Genomic DNA, 21069 nt, shown 5'->3' on the forward strand with positions numbered 1-21069 from the left:
TTCCATTCTGTTTTTCTTTCGTGGTTTTAAACTGGTTTTTTTTTTCTCCCTTCTCATCCTGCCTTCTCTTCACCCCTCTTGATGAAACCTTCACCCAGAATAAATCTCTGGTTAACAGCAAGAGTGAAAGAGAACTCTGTATAGAGATATTTAATTTTTTAAAGCTCAAAGAGGAAACATCCTGTGGGTGCTCTAACTAGTACCAGTGGAATACTTTCCCTGTAGAAAAACCTTCCTCTTGGAGCTCTGACATTCCCATCTTCCAGCCCAACAGGGACTTGCCAGCCTTCCAGACTTTGATTTTTATCAAATTTATCTTAACCCAGTTTAAGTCCTCAGCACATTGGTTGCCATAGCACCAGTCCCTTGCATTGATCCATCTGCTGATCCATCAGGAAGTGTGGGGATGGGCTGGATTGGCTACTCTGCATTTTCCCTCTTAAAGGAAAATTGGAGAGCGCGTTCTGCTTGTGGAGAGAGACATTTGTGGCCAGAAAAACAATCTAACATTGAGTGGGAGGTATTTGCTGATGGTTTCTTAGTGCACATCCCACACTGGAGCTGCTGGGAATGTTTAGAGGGGGAGACAACCTTGGCTCTATGGGCTCTCCAGTCACTTCCCTGAATTTCCTGGGTTCCTTCTCCGAAGGCAGCGACCAGGCCTGTTCCTGGAGCTGTCAGCAATCAAAAGCTAATAATGCCAGGAACGATTCCTCCATGAGTCATTGCGTCAGCTGGGGTTGCTGCCTTGGACTCCTGCAAAAATAACATGGACATTTTAATGCCCAACTCCCTTTTGCCTCCTTGTGCACTTGCCTTCAGTCCCGAAGGATCTGTCCATAGGCTCTGCCAGCTCCCAGGAATCCTCCCTGTTTGAGTTTCCCTGCACCTCGTGTCCAGTCTCTTGCCATCAGTCTGCAGTGGGTTGGTTTTTTTTTTTTTTGGAGGAAAAAACCAACCCTGTGGTTTCCTGAGCTTCTCTACTTTGATACAGGGAAAAGATGACAGGGCATAAAGCTGCTCTTTAAGTGGTTTAATGCCGAGCTGAATGGGCTGGATGTGTTGGATCAGTGCTGTCCCAGCCTGGCTGATGTGGTTCCAGCTGGAGTTTGTGGGCAGCACAGGCAATTACAGGGAAGTGCTGTCTGTGTTTGCCCTCGGTTGCCAGTAGTTTCCCACTTGCTGCATCCGTGTTTCCCTGGATCTTCTCTTCTCAGATCCTTTGGCTCACCCACTGCCCTGTGCAGAGCAGGCTCCCCCTTTTTGTTGGGACAGACAACCTTTAGCTCCACGTTAAAGTCACCATGGGGCTACTTTAGTCCAGGTCACGTCCCTCACTCTCCCTCAGTACCTTTCTCAGGGCTTTTAAGCCCTGCAAAAAGCTGCCCTGGTGGATCTGCAAGCTGGGAAAACAGACTCCCTTCCTTGTTTTTCTTTCATTCTGTGTCTTTCAAGGTGAAATTATGGGAATTATCTGCAGAACAGTGTTGGAAACATCCGTGTTTACTGTACTTTCAGGGCACTTAAACCTATGAGATTTAGGCAGATGTAGCTTTTCTCTTGAGTGCTGTCGGTGCAGGGTGTTGAAAATGAAGTTTAATAGGTACCAGATGAGCTGGATGCACCCGGAATAGTCATGGAATTGTTCAGTGATTTGTGACTGTCACTCAAGAACAGAGCTGGAGTTCTCCAGGAGCTGTTTGGTTGCACATGAACTATCCAGCTCAGACTTCCAGAAGTCTTGAACACCCACTGCTGGAAGTGTTCCAGGTCAGGCTGGATGAATCTTGGAGCAACCTGGGGTAGTGGAAGGTGTCCTTGCCCATGGCAGGGGGTGGAATGAGATGAGCTTTAGGGTCCCTTCCAACCCAGGCCATTCTGGGATTCTGATTGTAGCTGCCAGTTAAATTTACTTTTCCACTGAAATCCATGGAGCTGGTGCTGGCCAAAGGCTTCTCATTGAGTGATGACTTGGTGGAAACCTCCTGGAGTAGGATGAGGTCGTTTTACCCAGAAGTTTGGTGTTTTTATTGGGGGGGCTTCTCTTTCTAAGTATATAAAAACCACAAATGAGCAAACCTGTAACAAACCTGTCCCATGTCTCATTTCTCCCGAGTTTGGCATGATCAGGTGTGTTTGCTGCTTTCCTTTCAAATTTAGAGTTCATTCAGAGGGTTTTTCTCTAACAAGCAACATCTTATTTAAATGAAACTAATAAAGCAGAGAAGAAGCTTCCATTGCAACCGTTCATCTCCTAATTAAAGATTAGTTCTGTCAAGCAAGCAGTTTCTGGCTGTTCTCCCCTGTATGGGTTTCACAATATTTCTTACTCATCTGGGCACAAGTTGTAGTAATTTCTACTTGCAAACACACACGAGCTTCGTCTCAGGCATGTGAGCAGTCCTGCTGAAGGAAATGGGACTAAAGTTAGGCCCATGAATAAATATTTCCAAGGTTGAGGCCCTTGCCTGAATCTAAATATTTTTCTCTTTGATCAGCTTTCCAGATAGCAGATACTTGAATTCTGGTAATATTTTAGTAGGGGGAGGAAAAAAAACCCAACATGGTTATCTGAATGCTGTGCTATTTATGGTCAGCTATATTTTCAACCTCCCGGGCTAGAATGGAATGCTTTGTACTGTTGGAAGCTGGGAATCCTTCCTGCTCTGGTGTCTTTTGACACATTAGGTCTTAAAACTATCTTTTTCTGCTTGGCTTCAAGGTAGTTATTAAGCACTTGCCTGTGTGTGTGTGTGTGAGCTAACTTGAAGTATAACTCTTAATCCACTGTGTTGCTACTTGTAGGTGTATTTTCCTCACTTGGCTTTACAGTAAATAGATTTTCCTAATGCACCATGACTAAGGAGACATACTTTTAGTAATTTGCTGCGTTTAAATGGCTTAAATTATTTGACCCAGTCTTTGGGGGGGAAAAAAAAAATCAAAATGTGACTTGGCTTTTAATTGTTGCCGGTATTTGGGAGAGTGGAACAACTTGTTTGAAAATGTGCTGATGTTCATCAGTTATCAGACAAAATGTCTACAGGGTTTTTTTATCGTGGAGCCTAAACTTGCCAGCTCCATTTGGAATTAAGTCTCCAGCTGTTTAACCCCACCCTGCTCTGCCCTGCTGTTTACAGTAGGAGGTGAAGTGCATTAACTATGTAATATGTGCTGCTGAACGCTCTTAACGCAGTGAGGGGATTTTCGGTGTTGCTTTCGAGCTTAATCATATTTCCAAGTGAAGATAAGTGGTGCTGAAACACAAATTGTTGCTGGGTGAGCCCGTGGGAGCTGCTCTGTGTTCTTTGATTGTGTTTAATCCCCTCCGCTCTTTGCTGGAGTGACACAGCGTTTGGGAAATGAGGGGTGGAAATGAGGGATGGAAGTGAGGGGTGGAAATGAGGGGTGGAAATGAGGGATGGAAATGAGGGATGGAAATGAGGGATGGAAGTGAGGGATGGAAATGAGGGATGTCTCCAGCAAATCAAGGAATTCTGGGTGGTGTTCAGGCAGGAAAGTGGGAAAAGAGGAGGAATGTTGCACTGAGTGTGCCCAGCAAGGACCTCGAATCAGCGTTGCAGCCTCAGCTCAGCTGACTCTTCCACCTCCAGTTTCTGGGGTTTCATAACTCAGTGCCCAGGAATGATTTCAGATTTAGGAGAGGAGTTTTTCCTGGGAGGGGGGCTGGGGAGCTTCTCCTCCAGCCTGGCTGGACAGAGCCCATCCCCTTCCCACCCCACTGGTTTTAGGGGATACCTGGGAAGCAAATCAAGTGCAGGGCAGAGCCTGGAGCTCTCCCAGCCTGCACTGCCTGGGCTGACCTGCTGCCTGCCCTGCTTCCCCACCGTGTCCCTGCCTCCCTCCCTGCTCTGGAGGAGAAAGAAAGGCAGGAAGCTGGCGGGAGGCCAAGGGGCTCCAGAGCTTCCCGGAGCTGCTCCCGGCGCGCTGGGATTGGGGGGACACGGCCCCAGGGCCTGGGCTGGGGGCTCTTCCCAGGACACTGGGATCCTCCAGAGCCAGCTGGCTCCTGACCTCTTGTGCTGCCCAGCTGTGAGCACGGTTTTGGGCTAGGAACAGGAGGATTTTGGCTGCCACTCGGCAGGAACTTCACGTTCACCGGTAACGTCAAAGCAACGGGAAAAATTCCAACGATGTCACTGCCCATTTTATTTTCAACAACTTCAGGGTTCCTTCCTAAATAATTAATTAGTTGTTAAAGTTGCTAGTTTCTCAAACACATCCACATGCATGCAATTGTTGTAACAATGTCATTCAAACGAATCTTCAGCATCCCCATATATGCAATTATTGTGACAATGTTATTCAAATAACGAGTATAGAGTCTTCAACATCCCCGTATTTGTTAATTAATCCATTCAAACATTCTCAAAATATTTTGATATCACAGAACAGTGTGCATAATATCAACCAAAGTGCAAAATAGCTGCTTGTAAGTCACAGCTGCCTAAGAGACTGAATTAAACCTGGTTTTAGTTGCTCTGATATTAGCAAGAAATAAAGACTGTAAAACGTTACAGAAAAAGTTCAACAGGACCAACAATGGAATCTCTGATAGAAAGAGAACTACACAAGGAAAGATCATCCCTAAAACCTTCAACTTTGAGGGAAAAGTCACTATAGCACAAAATGACTTGCTGCAGTTCCTTCAATAACTGCAGAGTCACAATTATTCCTGCCCATACCTTGCAACATCCTTCCTGCCACAGTTAATACCCCTGGCCCGAGAGGAAAGTTCTACCCAACTTCTAGACCTCTAAAATAGAATATTTGTGTTTCATCCTCCAGCAGATAAGGAAGAGCTCTGAAGCAGCCAGAATGTCAGGGAGCTCACTTTGTGCTGCCCAGGACCCGTGTGTTGCTGCAGGAGCAGAACCTGCAGCTCTGGGGGCTGAGAAGGGACTGTCACTGAAATGCTTCATTGAAATATTTGGGTAGCAGTGTTTAGGATTTTTTTAATTAGATAAAAAAACGTGGTGGAATTCATCTTAAGCATCTTTTAGCTGCCTTTGCCTGGACTCCTTTTTTTTTTTGTTTTGTTTTGTTTTGTTTTTGTTTTTATCTTTTCTGCTTTTCTCAATGAAAGACTTGGTTGCTGCTGGATCTGTTGGCTGTGCAGGCAGGGCTGGATTGGCCTGAGATGACTTCTGTTTTCTTTCTGTGGGATCCAAGCTGTCTGTCTTGCACAAAATTGTTCTTTGCTGGTCAAAATTCGTAAGTGGAGGACTGGATGCTAAAGAGATCTGGCTTTGCAGGTGGAGAGGCTTGATTTGAATCAGAGTGGATTTCCCAGACTTCTGAGATTAAGATAGAGCTTTTTGGGGGGCAGGAGGAAAGAGGACTATCACTTCTTGTCTTCAATTAATTAATTCCTCAAACTGCTGCTTTGCCCATAGGTTATGCAATGCAGGCCCCACCTACCCCCTTAATTTGGAAGCTGCTCTTGCAGCTGCCCCAATTTTGATGCTGTTATCTCAGAGATGGCGAGTGTCTTGCTGGGTGTTAATTATTTTCAGGAACAGACAGACAACATTTTAATTTCACTTGCCTAATGTGTCATCAGCTGCTCGCCTCAGAGTTGCCATATTAGTGCATGTTTGCACAGGGGATTGGCATGTGGGAGCTGGCCAGAGTTTTGGGTGGATCCACACTTAATGGCACAGCTATTATTCCAAGAGAGGGATTAAGCTGAGCACTTCTGTGCAGCCAGTTATGTTTTTCAGGTAATGAGGAGGGAGCTGGAGCAGCTCCCAACCTTTCAGCTCAGTCTGAGTTTGGAGCTGGTGTCCTTGGGGCTGTCCTGCCCTCATGTTGTCTTTTTTAATACAGACTTAACATGGGACTATTGCTCTTGACCCATTTGGTCTGTTTAAATTAAGCTAAACTTAAAAAAATAATAATAATTAAAAAAATTGTCATTCATTGCCCTGGTAACCTCTGTGGTATTAAAATTGTATTGTCTTGAATTTCCTCCCTCTAACCCTCACCCCAGCACTTGGAAAACCTTTATAAATAGGGGAATGCCTTAAGAATAACTATTAGATATATATATATAAATATATGAAAATTATCAGCTATAAAACATCTGTAGATCTTCATTTCGAACAAAAAGTGGCTTACTGAGTTTTTATATATTCACACACAGCTCTAAATGTATGTATTGCTTTGTAGCTGAAGGACCTAAAAACATGAAACAAGTAGGAATGGAGTTAAACTTGCAAAAGGTTCTGAGAAAGAAAGAATTCTGCTTTGTGAAAGTAGAAGTTGGTGCCTGGAGCTGGATGGCAAACACCTTGTTCTGTCCATTTTCTGCAGTAATTCAAGGGAAAACCCCCCTGATTTCATAAATCCCACATGTTTCCCTTACTTAAAAATACATATACAACCTTGTTGCTGTGGGTTTGTTGCTTTTGTTATCTGTATGTATAATAACATGTGGAATAGTTGATATAATTTCAGGTTAACTTCACTCTCTTGCACTTGTCTCAAGGGTGGCAAGTTCATAGAGTTTCATGACAACAGAGATGTTGGATTTCAACACGAGCTGTGTTACTGGGAAGGAGAATTTTCAGTTAGTTTGGACCTTTATTAGGGCAAAAAAAATGAAGGAATGTTAATTTTTAGTGGAGGGAATTAATTATGAGAGGAAGATGTGTATTGAGGACAAAAGAGCTGCTGGATTTGAGAGCAGACTGTTCTTAATTCTGTTTGAAACCTTAAACATATCTTTACTTAACTGAATCAGCTCTAAATGGACTAATAATTGACTGAAGAAAAAAGCAAAAAAGATGGATTTTCTTGTGATGGTATCACAGAAGTGTAAAATAACTTTGTATTTAAGCATTAATGTTGGTGTGAAGGATAATACTGAGAAAGAAAAGTTCATTAAACTTGTGTTCTTTTCTTCTTTTCAGGTTTCCTCTCAAAAAACCTACGAGGTGAGTTCCTGAAATTTGATTTTTTTTATGTTCATTGAGTTCCTGAAATTTGACTTCTTATGTTTATTGAGATCCTGAAATTTGACTTTTTATGTTTATTGAGTTCCTGAAATTTGACTTTGTCTCTTCACTGCAAGTTATGCTGCAGCGTTTTTGAGCGAGGGACGCTTTTAAAAGGAAAAATAAAGATGTGTGCTGACCCAGAGCACATTACCCATTGCAGATGTGAGGAAATTAAATGTCCAGATGGGGACAAGGTGCCAAAAAGATAGTTGGTGGTGAACTTAAAGTGCCTGGCATAGTGTTACATTTGCATTCTGTCACATCGCTGCAGGCTCATCTTACCTGAGATTCGAGATGGTAAAGGGACACTTGAGTTGGTACATGATCTGCTGGGGGGGGGGGGGGGCTAGGAATATTCTAAATCTTTTAATTTTTGCATGCAAAGACACTGAAGGTTTGCTGGGGAGGAGGCAGAGTTCATATTGCAGGAGGTTTTATCTGGGTTTATGTAGCCTCAGTTTTATTTTGCTCTTCAAGCTGAGCGATAAAGAGAATGCACTTGCTGTTGCTAATTCTGAAGGTTAGCAAGGCTGTTTCTAGAACCTTGGATACTCTCCCGAAGCCTCCGAGAGGGAGATCATTTTCCCACTCGAATTCAGCCCGGGAATGAATTTTTTAAGCGAATTTAACGCCTGTGTTTCAATCTCGATTTTCTCGTGAGCGGCTCAGGTTATTTCTGGGAGCCCCAGCAGCTCCTCTGCGCTCTGGTGGTGAGGATTTGTGCTTTTTTTTTTATCTTTTCCCTGACCCAGACACGGCAGCATTTTGAGCAGAGAGTCTCCAGCTGACAAGAAGCAGAAGGTCGAGCGCTGCAGTAGCACCCACGACTTCGATCCCACAGGTACAGTCCTAATAAAAAAAACCCCAGGTGAAAACCCGCATTTCCATCTGAAAAGCACTGGGGGATATCAGGTTTAAAAGCTATTTTAGGTTTAAAAGCTATTTTAGGTTTAAAAGCTAATTTTAATGCCCCAGCAGACAGGGTTTTGGGAGCCGGGTTGTGCTTTTTGGGGGCGTTGCTTTTGAACATCTCATAAATGATAAACCTGAGGATGGTGTGGCAGTAAATGATTAGAGCTGCTCAGGGAACATTTGGAACTCGCACTTTTTCAGAAAAGTCAGCCTGAAATGTCAGGATTAATGCTGTGATTAGCTGTGATTTAGTTAAGTGTCACACTGGGGATGTTGTAGGCTCAGCCAGGGCTGGGTTCCCTGGTTTGGGTTTAAGTTTTGGGGGTTTTGTTTTGTTCTTTTGGACCTTTGTGGATTTTGAGCCCTCTCTGTCCCTTGCAAAGTGAATTTGTACTTTCCAACGTGCTACATTTTAAGACCAACATCTCTTTTAAAAGGATGTGCTCCCCTGTTTTGTTTTTTTTTTAACCTTCCCTAAGGCTAAATTAGGGTCAGTTTGGGCAGCTTGTCCAGAACTGTCTGGGAACTGAGGGATTCTTCCCTGTCCCTGAAACCCTAACCCAGTGACTCTGTGTATGTTCATTAAATGCATGACAGGCTCTTATGTGAGCCTCCTGGCCCCTTGCAATGTGCATTTTTCATGTCTCTGCATTGGGGCTGCTGGAAGGAAGGCAGGAGACTTGAATGGTACAACTTGTAGGATGTGGGTTTTTTTTTTCTTGCACAAGACATTTGAAGCTGATGTTTATAAACCAGGCTGTTAATGGTTTCTGTCACTGGCTGCATGACTCCTTCCCAGCATGCACAAAATAAATGAAAATGGGCTTCAAATGCCAGTTAAAAAATCCTGGAAGGGAGAAAACCTGAATTAGTGCTTTGTCTTCTTTTCCTTAGTCCTTGGAAGTGGGTAATGTAAAATTATCTCAGGTTGGGGGAGGTCTGGGCTCTGAAGGAGGAGGAATTTATTTTCTTCAGAAACAAACTTCAAGAATCCTCTAATCTTAATTTGATGAAAGTCACTCCAATTTTGAGAGCTGTCACCTGGCTCCACTGTTATGATGCTTATGCCCTGGTCTGGTCAGATGAACCTGCACTGCAGCCTTCAGAAAAGGATTTTGTTTTTGAGGGGTGAATTCAGGATGCTGAACTGCTGTGCCAGTGTTGATTACTTATTTTGGAGCTAAACAATACCAGAGTTTCTGTGCTTGGACTGTTTTTATCCAGAATCCTTCCTGTAGTTATTGCAGAAAACATCTTTTATTGTGTCTTAAATTCTATAACAAGATTCTGTGTGGTGTTACCTGTACCTTCATTATTCACCCCTTATTCCAAGTGTTCCACCTGTGTTTTGTTCCCATCTTATTTGTGTGTTTTGCACGATTTAACCCAACAAACCAGTCTGCGTTTTGTTGTTTTTTGTTTTTTTTTTCATGGATTTTTTTGTTTGTTTGTTTGTTTGTTTTTTCTCATGTTTGGTCTCCATATTTTCTATATCTCTCTCTCCTTCTCTCCTGCTCTCGTGCAGAAAGCTCCTCCAAGAAGACAAAGTCTAGTTCTGAGGAGAGTAGATCCGAGACATATGGTAAGCTCAAGCAGCCTCATCCCTGGGCAGCTCCTGCTTTCTGTCTGTGCATCCCAGGCTTTCCCACCCCTTCCCATGATCTGCATGGTTGGCTCTGCAGCAGGGACTGGCCAAACTGGCCACTGAAGTGTTGCTTTAGTGTATCAGCTTCTAGTTTTGTAGTGGCTGGAAAACTAACCTGGCAAGCTCTCACCTGGAATATTCTGTTGTTACCCACCCAGAGCCCTCGTGCCACTGGAGGGGGTTTGGGGCACTGTTGGACCCCAGAAGGGTTGTGTGGTTGTAGGAAAGCCTGTCTTGCTCTGGCTGTGGAGGTCAGAGCAAGCAATGCAGTCCTTTTTGCATTATTTGTAGGTTATCTCCACTCAGTTCCTTCCCACGTTTCCCAGAGTATCTGTAAATAAATAAAACAAATGTAAGAAGATGAACTTGCCCGTTCTTTGTTGCAGAGGGAGTGAGTGACCTTGCAGTCCTGGCTTGTGTATCACTGCTGTGTGTGGGCTTGTGCACTGGAATAAATAGCATCTCACAAAGGCTTTGGGATGGCAGTGTCCCCACACAGCAGGGTGTCACTGCACCTTTGGTTTGGGGTGGCAGTGTCCCCACACATCGGGGTGTTGTCACTGCACCATTGGTTTGGGGTGGCAGTGTCCCCACACAGCAGGGTGTTGTCACTGCCCCATTGGTTTGGGATGGCAGTGTCCCCACACAGCAGGGTGTTGTCACTGCCCCATTGGTTTGGGGTGGCAGTGTCCCCACTCAGCAGGATGTCACTGCACCTTTGGTTTGGGATGGCAGTGTCCCCACACAGCAGGGTGTTGTCACTGCCCCATTGGTTTGGGATGGCAGTGTCCCCACACATCAGGATGTCACTGCACCTTTGGTTTGGGGTGGCAGTGTCCCCACACAGCAGGATGTCACTGCACCATTGGTTTGGGATGACAGTGTCCCCACACAGCAGGATGTCACTGCACCTTTGGTTTGGGGTGGCAGTGTCCCCACACAGCAGGGTGTTGTCACTGCACCATTGGTTTGGGATGGCAGTGTCCCCACACAGCAGGGTGTTGTCACTGCACCATTGGTTTGGGGTGGCAGTGTCCCCACACAGCAGGGTGTTGTCACTGCACTGTTGGTTTGGGGTGGCAGTGTCCCCACACAGCAGGGTGTTACTGCCCCATTGGTTTGGGGTGGCAGTGTCCCCACACATCAGGGTGTTGTCACTGCACTGTGATGAGCCCATTTGCTCCTTCAGCTCCCCCCAGATCTGGGACACTCCTCACCCTGGCTGTATTTAACAACTTTTCCAGTTTCCAGCCTCTAAAGATATTTGTTAGATACTAGAAAGCATTAAGTTTTCACAAGTTAATGGGTTTTTTTGGATCCTACAGCTTGTAAAGACCCTTGGAGCTGGGCTGACTCTGACCAGTGCTGCTGCATCTCCTGTTCCTAAGTGTGCATGTCCTGACTCCAGCCATGAGTTTCCTTTCTTTCCCTCTCCTTTTTTCCCCCCTCTTCATGTTTAAAACAGTCTGTGACACTTTTCTGATTTTAATCTGTTAAGAAAATTGCTGCTGCATAACCTGCTGTGGGCTTTTGGGCACTTGCAATGACTCTTCCAAGTATCAGCTTTTATCATTCCACTGGAATAAAACTGCCAGGTGTTCCTGGCTGGGATCCAGGTTCTTAAACCACTAAAGTAATGCCAAGTGATGCTGTCGTGGCTCTGGTTGTGAGGAACAATGAAAAATAATAGCAAAGAAAAAGTCTGAACCCAAAAAACCCCAATAAAAAAATAGAAGCAGAAAAACTGTCTAATCCACAAAAAAAATCCAGTAAAAAATAAGAGCAAAAAAAGAAATCTAACCCCCAAAAATCCAGTAAAAAATAAAAGCAAAAACAAGTAACCCACAAAAAATCCAGTAAAAAATAAAAGCAAACAAAAAAAATTAACCTCCAAAAAATCCAATAAAAAATTAAAGGAAAAAAAAAATCTAACCCCCCAAAGAATCCAATAAAAAATAAAAGCAAAAAAAAAATCTAACCCTCCAAAAATCCAGCAAAAAATAAAAACAAAAAAAATCTAACCCCCAAAAAATCCAATTAAGAATAAAAGCAAAAAAAAATGTAACCCCCAAAAAATCCAGTAAAAAATAAAATTAAAAAAAAATCTAACCCCAAAAAAATCCAATAAAAAATAAAAGCATAAAGAGAAATCTAACCCCCTAAAAATCCAGCAAAAAATAAAAGCAAAAAAAGAAATCTAACACCCAAAAAATCCAGTAAAAAATGAAAGCAAAAAAAAAAAAGGTAACCCACCAAAAAAATCCAGTAAAAAATAAAAGCAAAAAAACCTCTAAACCCCCAAAAAACCACCAACCCTGAGGATTTCCTTCTAAACCAGTCTTAGGAAAAGCCCTTTAGCTGGTGCAGTTTAGGGGGGTATGTCCCATTCTTAATGTGAAAATGAGATCTCTCCTTTCCCCTGGGATTTTGAATCACACACTTTTATTTTTTTTGTTTTCCTTTAAGGAAAAGTAACCCGATAGTGATGTTCTAGTGATGTTCCTGGGGTGGGAGAGGGTTCCTCAGCAAACAGGTTTGGAGAGGGCCTTGATTTGCTCCTGCAGAGCTGGAAACCTGTCTCAGGGAGGAGAGAGGGAATGAGCAGGGGAATGAGGGAATGAGCAGGGAGATGAAGGAATGAGCAGGGAAGTGAGGGAATGAGCAGGGAAATGAGGGAATGAGCAGGGAGATGAAGGAATGAGCAGGGAAGTGAGGGAATGAGCAGGGAAATGAGGGAGTGAGCAGGGAGATGAAGGAATGAGCAGGGAGATGAGGGAATGAGCAGGGAAGTGAGGGAATGAGCAGGGAAGTGAGGGAATGAGCAGGGAAATGAGGGAGTGAGCAGGGAAGTGAAGGAATGAGCAGGGAAATGAGGGAATGAGCAGGGAGATGAGGGAATGAGCAGGGAAATGAGGGAATGAGCAGGGAAATGAGGGAATGAGCAGGGAGATGAGGGAATGAGCAGGGAGATGAGGGAATGAGCAGGGAGATGAGGGAATGAGCAGGGAAATGAAGGAATGAGTAGGGAGTGAAGGAATGAGCAGGGAAGTGAGGGAATGAGCAGGGAAGTGAGGGAATGAGCAGGGAAGTGAGGGAATGAGCAGGGAAATGAGGGAATGAGCAGGGAGATGAGGGAAGGAGCAGAGAAATGAGGGAGTGAGCAGAAAAATGACCTGCTGGAACAGCAGGGATTTGGGGTGGAACAGCAGGGATTTGGGGCTGATGCTCCCTGTGAGGAGCAGTTCTCCCCTGCCAGGTGGATGCTGGTTCCTCATTCCCAGATCCCTGCCTGGAGTTCCTTTTCCCGGTGCTGCTCCCCCCCAACACACCAGAGGTGCTGTGGAGCTGCCGGGGGTTAATGCCAGGAAACATTTGGTGTGTTTGATGGGATGGCTGTGTGTTTACTCCACTCCCTCAATCCGTGGCTTTCCATGTGTGGGGGGTTAATGCCAGGAAACATTTGGTGTGTTTGATGGGATTGCTGTGTGTTTACTCCGCTCCCTCAATCCGTGGCTTTCCATGTGTGGCCGACAGAAACACGACTTCCTAACGTCAGCTTTGACTTCCCCCAAAGCTTCCTGCAGATGCTCTGCCCGGGATCTCTGGGAGCAGTTTCCACTCATCCTTCCTTTCCAGTGGCCTTGGCTGGGTTGGACCTGGCCCTGCCTTTTGTCTCTGCCCTCTGCTTTCCCCAGGTTCTGTGGAATGTGTGGAGGACTCTGCTGTTTGCTTTGGATGGGCCCAAACTATTCCAAAACCTACAAGTAGAAATGCTGGGCTTGATATTTTTCTCACTGGTAACTGAGCGTTGGAAAGGGAGTAACAGAGAAGTCTGGAATGACAACAGGAAAAGGAGGTGTGGCTTTGTATGTGTGTGTGTGTTTGTTCTTACCTCTTGAAATTTTTAATTAAGAGAGCAGAATTTCTTGAAGTGTATGAGTGGCTCTGGGGGGCAGAGTGGTGAGGCAGGGAAATTGGCCTGACATACAGAAGTTAATTTATAGTGGCATGAGCTCAGAGCGGGATATTTTCTTTCATAAGTCCAATTATATTTGTATATTCAGCAAAATTTAGATGATCAGGAGAGAGACTGAGTTTAAGTTCAGATATGCTGTAATGTACTAATTAGTGCCATGATCTCCCATGATACTTAATGCTTGTTTCTCAAAGTAGAATTTTCATCTCTTATATGAATTTACAACTGAATTTAGCTCTCAGGGTGGTAGATGAGATAGTTTCTCTTTTCCTTTTCCCCATGATTTGTTTGCTCTCCAAAAACATCTTCCTTTATTGTTAGTAATGACCAATTTTTGGCCTGAATATTCGCCCAGACTTTACACAGACTCTTTCACATTTTACCTCCAAATCTGTGATAAATTTTGGGGCTTTTTGGTTTTTTTGTTGTTGTTTTGAACCCCCAGGTTTGAGCTGGTTTGAAATCGAACTTAACTCTTCCTGGTTTGTTCCTGGCAGTTCTTATCAGCTTTGTGTTATGGTCACTCTTTTTCCAGACCTTTTTAAAGGACTTTTGGGAACCCCTCATCACTACCTTTAGAATAGCCAGGAAGGGCTGGGAATGCAGGGAGGGCTGGACCACAGGGATTGAATGTGGTGTTGCCATGGGAGCAGATAGTCCTATTTATCACATTAAAATACATGGCTCTTTTTTTTTCTAAAAAGGTTACCAACCCTTGTTTTATGAGCAGTATTTAGTGCCATTGTTACTAACAATTTTATCCAGGCTCTATGGACTGCACTGTTCAAACAATATAGTTTTTTGCAGTGACTTTGCATGACTTCTGTTAGTGGAAGAATCTGAGGAATGCTGCTTATATGGCATCTGGTATGAAATCATGGTAATGACTAGAACTGAAATTCAGAATTTCATCTGCTGAGAATCTGTCCTTATAAAAGCTGATGGTTCTGTTTGTTCCGTGGAGCAGCGTTTCTGAAAATACTTTATAGAAAGATGGCTTCCCAAATGGAGTGAAACATTTGGGCATTCTCAAATCCCCAAGGAGTTTGGGGTGGTTTTTTTGTTTGGTTGGTTTTGGTTTTTTTTTTTGTTTATGGAATGATTCATTCCAAATCACTCCCCATTAAACTGCATTTTCCTATTGTGGCCTCATGGCCCCAGGGGAGGTTATAGTTCACAAATCTCAGCTCCATCCGAGCTGGAGCAGAGGAAAAGCCTTGGGGTGTTATGGGAGATGGAATTTATGCCTCATGGAGTCATGGTTTGGGTTGGAAGGGACCTTAAAAATCATCTCTGCCACGAGCAGGGCCACCTTCCACCAGCCCAGGTTGCTCCAAGCCCTGTCCAACCTGGTGCCTCCATTCTCTCCAGCAAGTCAAGTTTTCAGAATGAAACTCTGCTCTATTCGTTGGGAACAGCTAATGAAATTCCCTATTTCGTTGAATAACTTCCAAATAGTAGAAGAGGAGATGAAGTAAATGACCTTCTTACTCGAGGAGCTCTTGGGAGAACCGAAATGTGTCTGGCAGGACTGGCTGAGACGTTAATTTTAGCCATGGGGTGTCAATGACCTTGAGAAGTTCGACTTTACCCTTCCCCACTGTCCAAAGGCACTTGGATCAGGGCTGGAGAATGGAGAGGGACTAGTGCCACCTATTGAAGAGTGGATCCTCTTTGCTTCACTTGCAATTCTTCTGTCTGCTTTCATTTTTAATCTCAAACCTCTCTAACTCCAGCCCACGGTTGGCTGCTCTGCTGTGCTTGAGGCTTGAGGCTACACCAGTGAGTTTGGGGAATTACCATCTGCATGAGGACAAAAAAAAGAGATCAAAATTTATTGTTTTCTCCACAGAATTCTATGAATCCACTCGAGGCACAGCCATGTAATCTGATTTTGTGTGCTTAAAGCTCGGTTAAGTGATTTCTCCTCACTTTGTGCCATCGAGACACTGTCAAAAGAAAGCAGATGTGGAATAACATTATTAGTGATTTGATTTTGTCAGTGATTAGTTCTGCTGACCTTGTAATATTCACCAAGTTTCAGCTGGAAAGAGTGAAATATCATGGCAAGATATTTCAAAATAAACAGCTCAGGATTTCCATCCAGGGAGCACTTAAGGATTGGAACACAAAGGGGAAAAAGGTGAATGAAAAGCTGGTTGTCACTTGGTTTAGTTGGTAGTTTAATGTCCCTGTGTGTTCTTGTGATATCCAGGCGTGACAGGAGCAGCTCTTGGCAACTCTGCATTGGTGTCCTTGGGCTCCCAGTGGTTTGTGGCTTTCCTGTGAGTCCATTCCTGAGTGTCTGATGAGGTGTTCAAGGGACCAGCCGTGGGTTATGAAAACATTGCTGCTCTGCTCTCAAAATTCCACCGCGCAGCAGATTTCAAACTGAAGGTGTTTTACTTAAGGGACCAAAAGGGAGCAAATGGCAGATTTTGGGGGGTTTTAGAGAGCACTTCAAGGTTGCTCTTTTTAGTGTGCCTGGTTCAGACAAGGAGTGCTATCAGAGCAGGTCTGGTTCTGCAGGTAATAGTGTTACCTTCAGATAACTTCATTAAAATCACTAGAAAGCTGCTGTGTGTCCCAGTCAAGGATGGAATCTCTCAGCTGGCCTGCCTACACCTCAGCCCAGCCTTTATGTTGTGTTAGGAGAAAGGTTAAGTGCCTGTTCCTTGTCTGAAGGGAGCAAATACAGGGAAAAAGCAATGATGGACTTATTTGGGTTCAAGTTGTCCTAATTTCAGTTGTTTCCCCATTCTAAATTTCAGAGGGGTTTTTGGGTGAAATTGAGACTTGTGGTGTTGCACAGTTGGGAACTCTAAACTCTGTAAGGCCAGTTTGTGTTGCATCACCTGCTGCATTTCTGCTTTGGCATCAGGCTCATTCCAGGAGCAAGGTCATCAATAGATCCAAGGGTTATTAGTTCTGGAAAAAAAGCAATCCAGTGGAAGAGCAGCAAGTGCTCAGGGCTACCCTGTGTCTTTAAAGAAGGACAGTTCTTGTGAGTCAAAAGATTAGTTTGGTGGCTTACTCATAAAACCTGTAGGGCTGGCACAGGGCTGGAAAGGAGCTGTTTTTATGGAATAGCACATGTTCCCACACCCCACCCCGGGGCATCATTCTTGTGAAGTGAGGCTTCAAGAAGCTTGGTCACACAGAAGAATGGGAGGTGCAGAAGGGAGAGGCTTGTGCTTTCCCTTAACCATGTGAAGAGGCTCAGGGGGGTTTGCTCCTCTTGTCTGCTCTCACCTTGCATCCATCCCATCCCACTGTGAGTTACTGGGATGTGACACTGGGACCAGACTGCTGCAAAAGTCCTGGAATACAGCCTTTCCCACTGCTCCCACACCCATTTTCATGGATGCCACGCTGGAGGAGAACAGGACTGACTGGGCAGGCTGTGTTTTCACTCGAGGCTCCTCATTTCCATCAGGAGTTGCTCCAGAGAAGTGAAAGGAGCTGTAGTGGTGTGAGAGTAATTTAAGCTGTGGGTATGACTCCATGCTCTGTTACAATTCAGTCCTTAAAAAGTATTCCAGAAAAGCCAGTCTGTCTGGGACAGCTCCCTGTGCTCCCTCCACACTAAACAGAACGGCCACAGTTTCAGTATCTGATTGTGGAGAACTCCCAGTTCCTCTTCAAGGTGCTGGTGTAGGGATTTTGCCTGATGTGACTGTAGAAAAGAAGCAGCAAAGCAAGCTGGTAGACATAAGGGTTTTTGCAAAGTTCCTAAAGTCACTTTTCAGGATAATGACTCCACTGTGGGGGGCTTTTTGCAGATGCTCCTGGGGAAGTGCTCAACAATGAATATGCCAAGACTGCTGCTTGCTTTTGTTTTATTTTTCCCTTATTTCATTTTCAGGTGAGCAAGAGACATAACCAGCATTTCACCTTGTCAAAATGCTGCAGCTACTAAGTAAATGTATCTCATTATTAATGTATGCTCACATTACACTGAGTATAGCAGGAAACAAAACAAGTCGCCTTTGATGTCTCACAGCAAGTTAAAGGAGGAGCAGATTCAAACTCACATCTCCTGGGATTTTGGCCCTGAACTTCAGTAGCCTGAAGCAGGGTCTTTATTTCAGAAGTCTCATTCAGGGGAGTTAAGCGTGGCTTGTACTTGTTCCCTGCTGCTGGTCTGGCTCTGTGTGATATTTTCACCTGGAACAGAAGGTGCCCCAAGAGGAGAATTGTGCTGAGAATGGGCAGAACTTTTCCTGATCACTAAATCTGTTTTAGTCCAACCCCCTCGTGTTAGTCTGAGAGATTTGTGACTTCTCCTAGAAGCTGTGTGTTGTTTTTGATGAAGTGGAACATGACAGCCCTCTGGTGTACTCTGAAAAACCATTAACACAGACAAAGGGAATGATGCTCATTGGTTTGTGTACTGCTGCTCTTCCTTAAAAGCTGCTTTTACCTCGAGTTGTGTGTGATGTGCCAGAGCTGTCTGCATCTCTGCTGCTCTATCTCTCTGTTTTGTGTAGCTGAAGCAATAAGCTTGACCTGTCTTGACATCCCTCTCTATTCCTGGACTGCTGCCCTGTTTCTGTCTCTCATATATTTTCCCTCTGTTGTACTGTACCAGTTCCTCTCAGTACTGTGTGATTATCTAGGAGGATAAGGTTTTGGACTGATGCCCAGCTTGTGTCTCTTTGTATTTCTCTCCTCCTCTTTCTCCTGGCCTTTCCCCACCTTTCTGGTGCAGGTCTGGTTCAGCGGTGTGTCGTGATCCAGCGGGATGAGAACGGATTCGGGCTGACGGTCAGCGGAGACAACCCGGTCTTCGTGCAGTCCGTCAAGGAAGGTGGGCAAGGAGGGGGCCAAACGTGCCAGCCAGGGAGCAGCCTGAGGCTTTCCATGGGGATCAGAGAAACAGGGAGGAGAAAACTCCAAAAATCCCCGTGGGTGGGGCGGCTGCACCTTGGGAATGACGTGTGGCTCTTTTGGGATGCAGCGAATCGCCTCCTCCGTGTCTGATGGGTTGAAAACTGACCTCTTGTGTCCAAGGGCAGGGAAACGACTCCTTGGAACGTGGTGGGATTGTGGCTGTGGGGTATGCACTGCCAGGGGAGAACAGAGCTGCTCTAGACAAGATACCCAGAGATTTTCACCTGCTGGGGGCAGAGGAAGCTTGGCAGAGTGCAGGAAATAGTTTTGCATCAAACTGCGAAAGTGTTTAAACCATTTTTCTTTGAGTGTTTGTACTGAAATGGGAACTGAAGGGTTTCTTTTCCCTGCAGATGGAGCAGCCATGCGGGCTGGAGTGCAAACAGGGGATAGAATTATCAAGGTAAGGGCATTCAAATTGTGGGGGAAGTGGATCCTTTGTATTAAATGAGCTCTATCCCTGAAAAAACACCATTGATACATCTGCTGGGATGTTTTCATTTGCCTGGCAGAGTGAGGAGTGGGTTGTTTCCATGTTCTGGGGATACCAGACCAGTAACCACTGAAATCCCACTGCTCAGTGTTAGTTTTGTTGTGGAGATCACTCATTTCAGAGCTTTATGGGTCAGTTCAGCATCCTACAAGGTTCAGGTATCAAACAGAAACAGAAATGGCAGGGGAGAGAAGGAATGGAGAGTTACTAATAATCACCTGTAGATAAAGTCTGCCTGAATTATTGTTTTTCCCCTGAGTGTCCCCAGATCCATGTTTTCTTTTAGTGCCAAGCAACTAAGAAACCAAGGCAGTAACTAAAAAGACTGTGTAAACTATTAGTGCAAAGTGATTGCTTGTGCTCCACCAGCTCCTGACACAAATAGAGCTGGGATTTCAACCAAGCATTTAAATTAATGAATTAAATCAGCTACCCTGTTGTTTTTCTGCCCAGTCAGAGATGGATTGCTTTTTTATGTTTGTTTGACTGCTTGGAGTGTTCGGTGTTTTTTTTTTGGTATGTGTATAGTTTTCTTTTAGCAGAGCTCTGCTCACTGAGATAAACTGTTAGAAGGATAAATTGTTTACCTGATGGTGTCTTGAAAGATGTAGTAATGGAGGTGGGGGTGGGGAAAGAAAATATTGTAGTGCTTTTTGTGTCGTTTGTGGATGCTTTTGGTTGGGAATCAGTTGCTAAACACTGAATTTTCTCCCCCTCCCTGCCCCAGGTGAACGGCACCCTCGTAACACACTCGAACCATTTGGAGGTGGTAAAGCTGATCAAGTGTAAGTAAAGGTCATTTCTGACCCTGGGCTCCTTAAAAGTGTGACAGGCTTCATTTGAAAGGCTGACTGAGCCTTCAGGTGACAAGGGTGAGGTCTAACCATGCCCAGTGCTGAGAGAGAAAGGGAGGGTGTGAAACAGGGAAGCGAAATTGGGGTAATTCTGACACCTTGAACTCAACCTGGTACATTCTCCTGTAGCTTCTCCTTAGCTTGATGTTTGAATTTACTGTCAAGCCTTGCCCAGGTGCTTTCCCATCTTTTGTTTCCCCCTTAAATACCAGAGCTATTCAGGCACTTTTAAGTGCATTGCTGGGTGATGCTTGCAAAGCACTGGCATTGCTGAAGGAAGTGTGTTCTTGGTTGATTATCTTGCACAAGGAAGAAGGTGGTGGTGGTTCCTTCCACCCCAGCAGAGTTTATTTTGTGGCCTGAGCCTGTGTGTACTGTAAATACAACCTGCTGGACTAGAAATTATTGGAGTGCTTGCTTTTATATCACGGAAGTTTTTGGATTACCCGAGATTTAAATAGATGTTTGTAAAGCAGAGCTGACCACGCTCTCAGGTTTGAAGGAGGAATGGGTGAGGAATGGTCTGAGTTTTGTCTCCAGGGTGAATCATGGGAGTAGAATCACAGAAATCTCCAAATGTCTGAGGTGTGACCTGTCCTTGTCTCCCTGCAGCGGGTTCCTATGTAGCTCTCACTGTCCAGGGGCGCCCACCAGGGTCGCCCCAGATTCCCTTGGCTGATTCTGAAGTGGATCTGGCAGGATTTGGGCATATGTCTCCCATCATGACATCTCCCCACTCACCTGGCACATCAGGAAATGCAGAAAGGATCACCAGCCCAGTGCTTATGGGGGTAAGATTTAAAGCTCTCTTTCCAAAGAACTGTGGAAATGTAGTCTGGTATTTTATTTTTTTTTTAACCTGGATTAATTAGTGCTTCTTGCACAAATCACAAATTGGAATATTTATCCCGTCCGTGGGTATTTATTCCCTGGGTGAAAAACATTTTGCAAGTGCAAATATCCAGTCTCATCTGAGGGTTTTTTAAATGTTGATAGCTGTGTTCAGAATTAGGAAAGAACACACAGGATTGTGTTTGGAAGCTTGAATTGCTTTTTTGTTTAGAGCCCGTGTTTGGGAAGCAGATGAAAAATGGGCATGTCCACTCTCCTGGTCTTCCCAGCTCCACCAAAAAAACCCCACCCCTTAATCTCTCTGTATTTTCTAGGAGGAGAATAATATTGTCCACAACCAGAAGGTGGAGATTCTGAGGAAGATGCTACAGAAGGAGCAGGAGAGGCTGCAGGTACCGGGGTTGTGTGAGGTGGAGAGGGGT

The 21069-nt window shown here is 44.6% G+C and overlaps 1 protein-coding gene across 3 annotated transcripts in view; it reads left to right on the forward strand.

Moving 5' to 3' along the window:
* Positions 1-21069, forward strand: part of ARHGEF12 (Rho guanine nucleotide exchange factor 12) — a 78262-nt gene that overhangs the window by 25838 nt on the left and 31355 nt on the right. For 2 of the 3 annotated variants that reach the window (XM_032709756.1, XM_032709757.1), the window contains exons 2-9: positions 6936-6959; positions 7775-7863; positions 9460-9516; positions 18267-18365; positions 18802-18851; positions 19669-19726; positions 20408-20586; positions 20962-21039. In XM_032709756.1, coding sequence (XP_032565647.1) covers positions 6936-6959; positions 7775-7863; positions 9460-9516; positions 18267-18365; positions 18802-18851; positions 19669-19726; positions 20408-20586; positions 20962-21039 — 634 coding nt within the window. Of the gene's footprint in view, positions 1-6935; positions 6960-7768; positions 7864-9459; positions 9517-18266; positions 18366-18801; positions 18852-19668; positions 19727-20407; positions 20587-20961; positions 21040-21069 lie in introns of all 3 variants that reach the window. The other variant, XM_032709755.1, reaches the window with a different exon arrangement.

The sequence above is a fragment of the Chiroxiphia lanceolata genome, chromosome 23 (assembly GCF_009829145.1).
Source record: "Chiroxiphia lanceolata isolate bChiLan1 chromosome 23, bChiLan1.pri, whole genome shotgun sequence".
NCBI classification, from domain to species: domain Eukaryota; kingdom Metazoa; phylum Chordata; class Aves; order Passeriformes; family Pipridae; genus Chiroxiphia; species Chiroxiphia lanceolata.